Source organism: Monodon monoceros, unplaced genomic scaffold (assembly GCF_005190385.1).
Source record: "Monodon monoceros isolate NGI ecotype Baffin Bay Population unplaced genomic scaffold, NGI_Narwhal_1 Super_Scaffold_13, whole genome shotgun sequence".
NCBI lineage: Eukaryota > Metazoa > Chordata > Mammalia > Artiodactyla > Monodontidae > Monodon > Monodon monoceros.
Genome location: NW_021703769.1, coordinates 14,278,613 through 14,289,219, shown reverse-complemented (window position 1 = coordinate 14,289,219; position 10,607 = coordinate 14,278,613). Strand labels below are relative to the sequence as shown.

Genomic DNA, 10,607 nt, shown 5'->3' with positions numbered 1-10,607 from the left:
GGGGAAGGGAAGTCAACGGAGAGTGGGAGGGAGAGGACTGAGAGGGGATGTGGAGAGCTATACTGGAGAGGAGGGGGCCAGGCAGACTGAAGCAGGGACCTGGGAGGCAAGGATGAGGCTCCTACTGCTGGTTCTTAACTCCTCCCCTCCCTGGGCCTGAGTTTCCTGCCAAACATGGGTGATAATGCCCTCCTGGGAGAGGTCTGGGCTGAGCCCAAGGCTGATGGGGACGTTTAAAGACTGTACCTACCAGTAGCAGGGATGGAAGGGCGGTGGAGGAGTTCAGAGGCAGTGGAGGGCAGTTTTGGCCTTGAGAAGGGTGGAGGCAGCCCAGGAGGCACTCTGGACCTCTGGATCAGTCTGAGCCCCTTGGCCTACCTTTGAGGCCCGTCAGACTTCTCTCACTAGCTCATCTCCCTCCGCCTCCTGTAGCTATCACAGTCTACTCTTTTCCAGGCACACCTACCACTCCCCTACCTCCATACGCCTGCATCTGGGAATGGCCTTCTCTTCATAGTTATACCTGACCAGGCTCAGGTACCCAGCTTAGTTCAATTCCTGCCTCCTCCAAGAAGTCTTTCTAGACCCCTGAGGGTAGCTCCTAGTCTGGAAGTGCATGGGTAGTTAAGCAGGATGGCATCTTTGTGTCCTCACCTCGGGTTGCCATGTAAGGTTGCACAGCCTGTGCACTGTACAAATCTGAGCCGTTCACACAGATGATGGTGGGAATGTTACGCATCTGGAGATATGTGATGCAGAGATCCTCAAAGTAACTTCCCTTCCCTCTTTCTCCGATGCTCTGCACAGAGCTAGGCACACAGTTGCCTGAGGGATCATTCACTGACTATATAACGGGGGTTTTAGGGAAAAAGCAGGAAGCTCCAGGCTCTTTTTCCCATCCATCCAACAATGGCCATCCGCCCCACCCTGACCTTCTCCTCTGGATCACTTTCTATCTGACATTCTTCCAACCTGGGCCACGGTCAGGGACTCCCTAACCGCTGCAGCTCTCAAACCCTTCCTGGGACACTGATGGTGCCACAGCATCCCCTCCCCTCCACCCACCTGCCCCGCTCACTGCTCTGCCTCTCTCTGTGTCTGATTTTATTTCTTCCCCTTTCTGGCTTTCTCTCCAAGTCTCCTCTCTCTGTTCCTACAGTGCCAGGTAGGTCCCTCTGTCCTTTAGTTACTCCTGCCCTCTTTCCACCGGCTTTCCTCCTTCTCTGGTCACTTCCTCTCATTGTTGGTCTCACTACCCCTCCATGGGTCTCTCTCTTTTCTCAGTCTTTCTCTGATTTTACATGGCATTCATTCACCATGCGTCCGGGAGTGTCCACCAAGCGCTAGGCGGTGGGTGAGGTGCTGAGGATACAGCCGTGAACACAGACATGCACCCCTACCCTCCTAGTGTTTGTCTTTTAGGGGGGTACAAACGAAGTCATCAGGAAAATGGGTAGCAGGTTAGCTGGTGATGAAGGACAAAGGAAAATGGATACGAAGTGTGGGGACAGGTTGGGGTGGGGTTGACATTTTAGAAAGAGTGGTTGGGGAAGGTTGCACTGAGAAGCTGATGCTTGAGGAAAGTCCTGGAGGAAGTGAGAGGACCAACCATGGAGATATTAAGGGGGAGAACATTCCAGGCAAAGCGATCAGGAGATGCAAAGGCCCTGGGGTAGAGGCGGGCTGGGTGTATCTGCGGAGCTGGGCGGAGGCCAGTGTGGCTGAGCAGAGTGAACCAGGGAAGGAGGGTAGTGGGAGGTGATGTCTGAGAGGTTACAGTGAGGCCACACCGCATAGGGTCTGGGGGGCATTGTGAGGGTCTGGGCTTTTATCCTGAGCCCAAGAGGTGCCTTTGGAGGGCTTTGAGCAGAGGAGGGCCACGCCCTGATTTACATTTGGGTGGGATCAGTCTAGCTCCTGTGCCCATTCTAGACTGAAGAGGTGTGAGGACACAAGCAGGGAGTCCAGCAAGGAGGCAGTAAGCCAGGCAGGAGAAAGAGGTGGCTTGGACCAGGGTGGCAGCAGCGGAGGAGGTGAGAAATGGTCTGATTCTGCTGACGATTTTAAAGCAGGGATGACAGGGGCTGCGGATGGACTGGAGGGAGGTGTGAGAGAAAAACAGAGCTCGAGGATGGTTTTCAACATTTTTGACCTGAAAAGCTGAAAGGATGAAATTATCTTTTTTTTTTTTTTTTTTTGGTGGAGGACTGAGGTTGAGCCCAGGTCACTGTGATGTGTCTGTCACACCTGGTTCTCTCTCCTTATCCTGGGTCCCTTGTCTCTCTGCGACTGTTCTCTAACCTGTTTCCCTTGTCTCCTTGGCTCCCCGCCTGTTTCTCTCCATCTCTGTGTCCATCTCTCTCTCTCCCCTCCCCCCACATCATCTTTTTCCCCTCCCTTCCCCGCCCTGCCCCCTCCCCCTCTGCCCGCCGTCTGTCCGAGGGCGCTGACGGGGTAGCAGGCAGCAGGCGTTGGCCCCAGGCGGGGGTCTCACCGGACGGGCCGGTTGGCGGCGTCGGGGTCCCGCGCCGTCACCACGACGACCAGGGAGCCCACCTGCGCGTCCTCCTGTACCTCCAGGAGGCCGGAGGGCTGCTGGAACTCGGGGGGCTCGTCCACGTCGGTCACGGCCACACGCACGATCGCCTGGTCGCGGAACGTGCCCAGGTCAGCGAAGCGGGGGTCCACGAACTTGTTGAGCGCCTCCAGGACCACGGTGTGCACGGGCTGGGACTCGAAGTCCAGGCGCTGGTGGGGAGGAAGCAGAGGGCCGGTGAGTGGGTTGGGGTCTGCTCAACACCTCCGGGCAGACAGATCCTAAGTCAGGGGGGATGGGCCAAGGTGACAGTTGACTCAGCAGGGCCTCCTGAGTATCAGGCTGCACCATGGAACCGGCTGTCCAAGACCCAGACCAACCCTCTCTGGTTACAAGTGGAGAAAGTAAGGCCCTGCTGGGGACAGTCTTGTCCAGGGACACACGGTCAAGTACTGATACCCAGACTTCCCGCTACAGAGCACAGTAGGTTGGGGCATTAATTTATTAATTTACAAAGCGCTATGTGCCAGTGTTCTAAACATAGTGGCTCATCTATTTGACAACATCCCAAAGAGGCTTGTATTATTATTATCATCACATTTTACACACAAGGAAATCGAGGCCCAGAAGGCTCTGTAACTTGCCCACCGTCGGCTCCCAAGTCCCAGGCCCAAGAGAGGAAAGGCGCTGGCTCTGTGTCTGCCGGCAATCTATTTGGCCTCTCTGGGCCTCAGGCGGGAGGGTTAAATGACACGTTCCTGGTGTACACTGGTGGCAGCTGCTAATGTGAGTTGAGCCTGATAAGCCTGGCTGCCTTAGAGCTTTCCTCAGAGATCTGGCTAAAGCCATGCTGAGCGCTGCTTCTCATCAGAGAGTGCTGGTGGGTGACCCTCTGATGGACAAGCTCCACGGCTGTATGGGTGCTGGCCTTCTAAGGACAATGCCTTAGAGCAAAGAGAAATTGCACCGGTGGAACCACAGGCACCTCCGTTACACGGTGGGGGAGCTATCTGAGCAGCAGGGGCCACCTTCCTGGAGACCTGCCCTGTGTGTAGGGGCCCTCCTTTCCTCTCAGAACCTCCCATCCCCCGCCCCCTTCTCCAGCAGCAAAAAAAAAAAAAAAGAATGGCTACCTCCTACCTCCTTCCTCCATCCTGTTGCCTGGGAAATCAGGATGCAGGGAGGCAGGCGCAGGCCTGGTCTGGGAGTGAGCGATGGGCTCTGGAGCCAGGTCATCAATCAGGCGGGGGCTCTGCTCCCTGAGCCAGCACTGACTCCACAGAGGCACCTCGGGCGCCACTACTGGAGCAGGCGGGAGGGGGGCCCAAGAGCCAGGGAGGAGAGGGGGGCAGGATAGAGGCAGCACTGTGGATGAGAGCAAATGCTGTGCTGAGGTCCCCAGGCTGGGCTTGGGGCCTGATTCTGTTGCTGTGTGATGCTGGGCTTCTCTGGGCCTCCAGTTCCCCATCTGTGAAATGGGCTCATCTTACAGTGAGGACAAATGGAGGTCAGAAGACTGAAAACCACTTAATGCTTAAAAGGGTGGATTCTGGAGCCAGACTGCCTGGATCCATAGCCCTACAACTGCTCTGTAAGATGCATGACCTTGGATGCAAATGTCTGAAGTTCTCAGGGCCTCAGTTTCTCATCTATAAAATGGGCAATAATAGTACTTCAGAGGGTCATTGTAGGGATCAAATGAGTTAATACATGGAAAGCAGTGGAAGGACTCCTGGCACAATGTAAACACTCATTATAAGTATTAGTATTATATTATTATCCTTGTTGAAGAAACTGGGAGTTTTCTCTATCCTCAAGCCCTCAAGGCCAGGTAGAGAGTTTGCTTATTGAGTGAATGAAGGGCCGTCGGGGGGCAGATGTTTCTGTGGGTCCCAGAGGGCAGAGCCTGGGCTGATAGGAGCAGATTGAAGGAGATGGATTCTGGCTGAATGGGAGGAGGAAGAGCTGGACGATGGTAGGGAGTGAGCATCCCATCCCCGGGCATGTACAAAGGCCTATGACCATTTGTGGGCCAGGGCAGGGGATTTAGACCTCCCATGGGACAGCAGGGTTGGAGCGGACAGGCTCAAAGGCCTGCGCAGCCCTGAGTTGCCAAGCCCGTGACCAAGTCCTGGAAGATGGATATTTGCTTTTTTATTTGACCTCCGTCCGCTTTCCCTAGGGGTTGCTGACTTTGCTATTTTAGCTTCTGGTTCCGAGGCTGGCCAGTGGGTGAGGAGGCTGTTAGACTCAGGAAGGAAAGCACTTTGGGCTCACCAGACCTGGGTTCAAATCCCACTCTACCCTTTACAGGTGTGCTCTTGGGCAAGCCCTTTTACCTCTCTGAGCCTCTGTTTTCTCACTTGTAAAAATGGGCATATTTCCTTCAGAGGGGAACATGAGGATTAAAGGAAACAATGAGTGTGAAGGGCCTGGTATGATCTTGAAGTAGCTCAGCATAGTGTTGAAGAGCACAGATTCAAATCTGGATTGAATCCTGGCTCTTGACAACTAGCTGTGCAACCTTGGACAAGTCACTTAACCTCTCTGTGCTTCATTTTCCCATTTGTAAAATGGGAATGACACCATCAGCGTCTTCCCAGGTTGGTCCAGAGTTTCCGGAGAGACTTAATCCCTGGAGTGGAGTGGGGTGGGGATATTTGGCCACTCAACAGACCCCCTGACCCTGCTGCCCTGGGGCCTGCCTCCCCCACCCCTCCTGGGGCAGCCCCGCACCTTCTGCACTAAGATGATGGCCTCCTGAGTGTCGCTGTCTGTGGTGACCGTGAACACATGGCCGCCGCTGCCGCTCTCCTCCCTGAGGTGGTAAGTCATGTCTGTGTTTTCGCCCACGTCTGAGTCCTCGGCCTTCACGCGTCCCACAGCTGTGCCGATGGGGGCCGACTCCTGAATGCTGAACTGGTACATCTCTGTAGGGAATACAGCTGTGAGCAGGGATGGAGTGACAGCCCCTCCCCCAGCTCCCACCAGCGCTACGGGAGAGAAGTGGGGTGTCTCAGATGGGCTCCTTGGAGGGCAGTGTCTTAAAGGCGCTCCCTGCTTGGCCAGGACTGACGCTGGGAGAGGTGCGTCCCCTGCAGAAATGTGGGATGCAGTGCAAAGAGGAGGGTTTTAATTCTCACCCTGGCTTTATTCTCTGATTGACTTGGGAAAGTGCCTGCAGTCCTTTGGGACTCAGTGTCCCCATCTGCCCAGTGAAGGGACAGAGGAGCACGGTGATCAAGGCTAAGGCTCTAGAGTCAGTCCCAGCTGTGTAATCCCAAGCTTTGGTTTTCCTCATCTGTAGAATGAGAATAATAACAGTGCCTTCCTAACAGCACTGTCCATCCTGCAACGAGCTCAGATGATGCCTGTCAATTGCTTAGCATAGGGCCCAACACCTGGTAGCTACCCAATAAATGGAACAAATTGCATTAGAACAGTGGGGCTTCGTGCTGATTTTTTGTCGCTGTTGATGTTAATGATATTGGTTCCTTCATTTCCACATATTTATTTAGTATCTATGATGTCCCAGATGCAGCTCTATGCACTGGGGTTCCAGCAACAAGCAAAACAGACCCAAATCCCAGGGCTCACAGTGCTTTCCTCTTAATGGAAGGAGGAAGACACTAAGCAATCACATCAGTAAAACAGCAGGTCAAATGGTACTTTGGAGAAAAATAAAGCTGGGAAGGGAAATGGGAGTGATGATGACGGTGTGTGTGGAGTTTTAAATAAGGCAATTGAGGAAAAGACGACATTTCTGCAAAAGTCTGAGGGAGGTGAGGGAGTGAGTCAAGCATATATTTCAGAAGGAGCATTCTAGACAGAGGAAACAGCAGGTGCAAAGGCCCTGAGGTGGCTGCAATGCCTGGCGTGTTTGAAGAATGGCAAGATGACCATTGTGGCCAGAGGAGGTGGGGAAGCAGGGGGAAACCAGAAGGAATGAGGGTCAGGTGGGACGCAAACAGCTCCCTGCTCTCCTCCCAGAGCCGAGATGAAGGTGAGGGTGATTTGCTAAATGATGGGCCAGCAGGGGTTGTGGAGATGGGGATGTGTCTCTTGGGACCCCCTCTGGTCTGGATACCCTTGTGTGGAGTGGCTGCCTCTGATTCACTGTCACATAAACAGCCGGGGTGGGGGGCGCTTTAACACAAGCTGACCTCGCCACTCCCCTGCGTTAATCCTTGCCATAGCTCACCGCTGCCCTTGGGATGGAGTTGTACAAGCCCCTTGGCCTGCTCTGCAAGATGCTTGCTGCCTGGCCCCTGCTGACTTCTGCAGCCTCATGCCCCCAACCGCCTACCCTAACTTGAGCTTCAATCTGGCTGAAGTTCTTGTAATTCCTTAAGGATGACTTGCTCTGTCCCACCCCTAGACATTCCCTCTCTTTATTCTCCTCTCTGCCCTCACCTCCCCTGTTCCTACTCTTTTTTAGTCTCACTGAATATTACCTCCAACAGGGAAGCTTCCCAGACCTCCAGGCTCTGTTCCTGTGTGTCTAGGGCCCCCAAGCTCATCCCATTGTAAGGATTACTGCATTTCTCTATCATTTTCTGTTTATTCTCTCTCCCTCTCTCTCTCCCCCTCCCTCCCTCAGGGGTGTGAGCTCCAGCAAGGCAGGGACCACATCCCTTATTCATCAGGCATTCACGGTGCCTGGCAGAACACCAGGCTGTCACATAAATGAAATGCGTGAGTGACTAGTGAGTGAATGAATGAAAAGCAGCATGAGATACTAGTATACACTCACCAGATTAACACAAATGAAAGAATCTGACAGTACCAACTGTCGGTGAGGATATGGTACAATGGACACATGCATTTCTTCGTGGGGGAAAACAATGTGGCTTTATTTAGTAAAATTGAAGATGAGTTTATTCTGCTCCTCTGTATACTAGAGAAGTGTATGCAAAATGGCACTAGGACACATGCAACAATGTTCAAAGCAGTATTCTCTATAATAGCCTCAAACTGGAAACAACCCAAATGTCCACTGACAGGAGAATAGATAAATCATGGAGTACTATACAGCAGTGAAAATGAATAAATTATAGCTACAAGCAACAACATGTGATTTCACAAACATAATTTTGAGAGACAAAAAAGCAAGACACAAATCATTTGTATTGTGTGGCTCCATTTAGATAAGGTTAAAAAACATGAAATTAAACTAAATGTTAGGTGATGCCTACATGGGTGAATCAACCCTAAAGGAATGGATAAAGAAGATGTGGTATATATATACACAATGAAATACTACTCATCCATAAAAAAGAATGAAATTTTGCCATTTGCAGCAACATGGATGGACTTACAATGCATTATGCTAAGTGAAATAAGTCAGACAGAAAAAGAAAAATACTGTATGATATCGCTTATATGGGGAATCTAAAAAATATAACAGGGCTTCCCTGGTGGCGCAGTGGTTGAGAATCTGCCTGCCAATGCAGGGGACACGGGTTCGAGCCCTAGTCTGGGAAGATCCCACATGCCGCGGAGCAACTAGGCCCGTGAGCCACAACTACTGAGCCTGCGCGTCTGGAGCTTGTGGTCCGCAACAAGAGAGGCCGCGACAGTGAGAGGCCCACGCACCACGATGAAGAGAGGCCCCCGTTCGCCACAACTAGAGAAAGCCCTTGCACAGAAATGAAGACCCAACACAGCCAAAAATAAATAAATAAATAAAAATTTAAAAAATATAATAAACTAGTGAATATAATAAAAAAGAAGCAGACTCACAGATATAGAGAACAAACCAGTGGTTACCAAGGGGGAGAGGGAAGGAGGAAGGGTCAAGATAGGAGGAGGGGATTAAGAGGTACAAATTATTAGGTTTAAAATAAGCTACACGGATATATTGTACAACACAGGGAATATAGCAAATAATTTGTAATAACTATAAATGGAGTATAACCTTTAAAACTTGCAAATTACCATATTGTGCACCTATGATTTATATAATATTATACATCAACTATACTTCAAGCAAAAAGAAAAGCAAGGAGATGATCACAAAAGCAGATGGAAGTTAACTCCGGAGGAGGGTTTGGGGGGAGAAGTTATGATCAAGAAAGGGCTTGAGAGTGGCATGGTCATATACACACTACCAAATGTAAAATAGATAGCTAGTGGGAAGCAGCCGCATAGCACAGGGAGATCAGCTCGGTGCTTTGCGACCACCTAGAGGGGTGGGTTAGGGAAGGTGAGAGGGAAACACAAGAGGGAAGGGATATGGGGATACATGTATACGTATAGCTGATTCACTTTGTGGTACAGCAGAAACAAACACACCATTGTAAAGCAATTACACTCCAATAAAGATGTTAAAAAAATTAAAAAATAAAATAAAGGAATAGCTGGATGGGAAAAAAAAGAGAAGGGGCTTTTGGGGGCTTCTGGGGTCCTGGCTGGTGGTTACAGGAGTGTTTGCTTTGTAATTATTTGTCGAACTGGACATTTCTATTTTACGCACTTCTGTTTGTGTGTGTATTTCACAATAAAGAAAGAAAGAAGGAGTACATGAATGAATAAACAGGAGTCTTCTGGGGGACCCTGGCCCCTCTGCTCTGCCCTACCCCTTCTGGCTCAGGGCTGGCACAGAGCATCACACAACTGGGCAGAAGACTGGGTGGTCCCCGCCCCTCCACACGGTGCTTTGAAGCTTCCCATCGGTGAGTGGGGCTGGGCTGGAGGAGTGGCGGGGGGCGGCTGCCATACCAGGCTCCCTGGCAACGATGTGGAGCTGGCTGGCCGGCTCTGCCCACCCCGCTGTGCGTCTGGATTGAGGCGCTTAGGCTGCGATGTGCTCTCAGCTAAGGGACTGGATTCCCTTATCTCTCGGGGGTCAGTCCCCTGTGGCGGGGCCTAATGTGAGAGCAGCAGACCTCAAGTAATGACTTGCCCGATAGGAATCAGCCCAGCTCCCCACGGCATTTACTCTCTGCCAGCTTCGGCGGCTTCTCACGCGGCTCAGCCTGAACCTGGGACAGAGGGGCTGGCTGGGCTGATGGGGAGGTGGGGGGCTGAGTCAGAGAAGCCGCCTCCGCCCTGTTGTGCCTGGGGAGGCAGAGAGTGGAAAGGCCTCCTAGTTCAGGAGCACGGAATCCTGCCCTCCAGGCTCAGAGGAAAAGGGTAAGACCTGTCACTCCAGACCTTGGCATCTCCATGCACAATTATAGGTGTCACTCGGCTTGGGCATGGCTGCAGCCTCTGTCTATATCCCTAAGATAGCCTTGTATCTGTCCTCCCACCTCCAATGTCCCTTTGCAAGCTTGGGTCAGTAGCAGATCACACACACAATAAACAGGACAGGGGTGTGTGCAAGGGCCAGTCGGGGTGGGTGGACAGACGGGGCTCACTCTGGCAGGAAGCAAGGTGAGGGGTGGGAAGGTAACCGCGTTACTTGGATGTATGGAAAATCAGACAACTTTGAGGCCATCCCCTGCAAGAAGAGTGGTTGGAGGGGCAGGGGGTAAGTGGGTGACTCGGATGGATGGACGCAGACAGATGGGGGAGTTCCTCTATGGCGGGAAGCCTACAAGGCAGCTTGGGGTCAGTGGGTGGCTTGGAGGGATGATCAGACAGACACACGGATCTGCCTCCTCCCTCTGGGAAGGCCTCACTCACTCTGCGGGAACCGGGGAGGGTTGTCGTTGACGTCGGTGACCACGATGGTGACAGTTGTGGAGCCGGAGAGGCCGCCCAGCTGGCCCGCCATGTCTGTGGCCTGGATCACCACCTCGTAGCGCTCCTGGCTCTCGCGGTCAAGGTCAGGCACGGCCGTCCGGATCACGCCTGTGGATGAGGGAGGGTGAGGCCAGGGATGCCCCCCTGCCAGCTGCCAGCTGATATGGAGACCCCTCCCCAGGCAGAGGCCGGGCTCGTTCAAGTTCAGGAGGGGAGCGGCTGACGCAGAAGACACGGATATGGCCGCTGTGCAGGCGTGGGGCCCAGCAGCCACCACACACACACACACACGCGCGCGCACACACGCACACACACACACGTGCTTCTATAGATGCGCTCACAGATAACGCACACAGATTCTATGCTACACACACACACGTGC

The 10,607-nt window shown here is 52.6% G+C and overlaps 1 protein-coding gene across 2 annotated transcripts in view; it reads right to left on the bottom strand.

Annotated features, from left to right (window-relative positions):
- The window catches only part of CDH22 (cadherin 22), a 70,944-nt gene that overhangs the window by 28,304 nt on the left and 32,033 nt on the right, over positions 1 to 10,607 (bottom strand). For both annotated transcript variants that reach the window (XM_029221279.1, XM_029221277.1), the window contains exons 4-6: positions 10,166 to 10,333; positions 5,273 to 5,466; positions 2,495 to 2,748 (exon numbers count right to left, since the gene is read on the bottom strand). In XM_029221279.1, the coding sequence (XP_029077112.1) occupies positions 2,495 to 2,748; positions 5,273 to 5,466; positions 10,166 to 10,333 (616 nt within the window). The remainder of the gene's footprint in view (positions 1 to 2,494; positions 2,749 to 5,272; positions 5,467 to 10,165; positions 10,334 to 10,607) is intronic.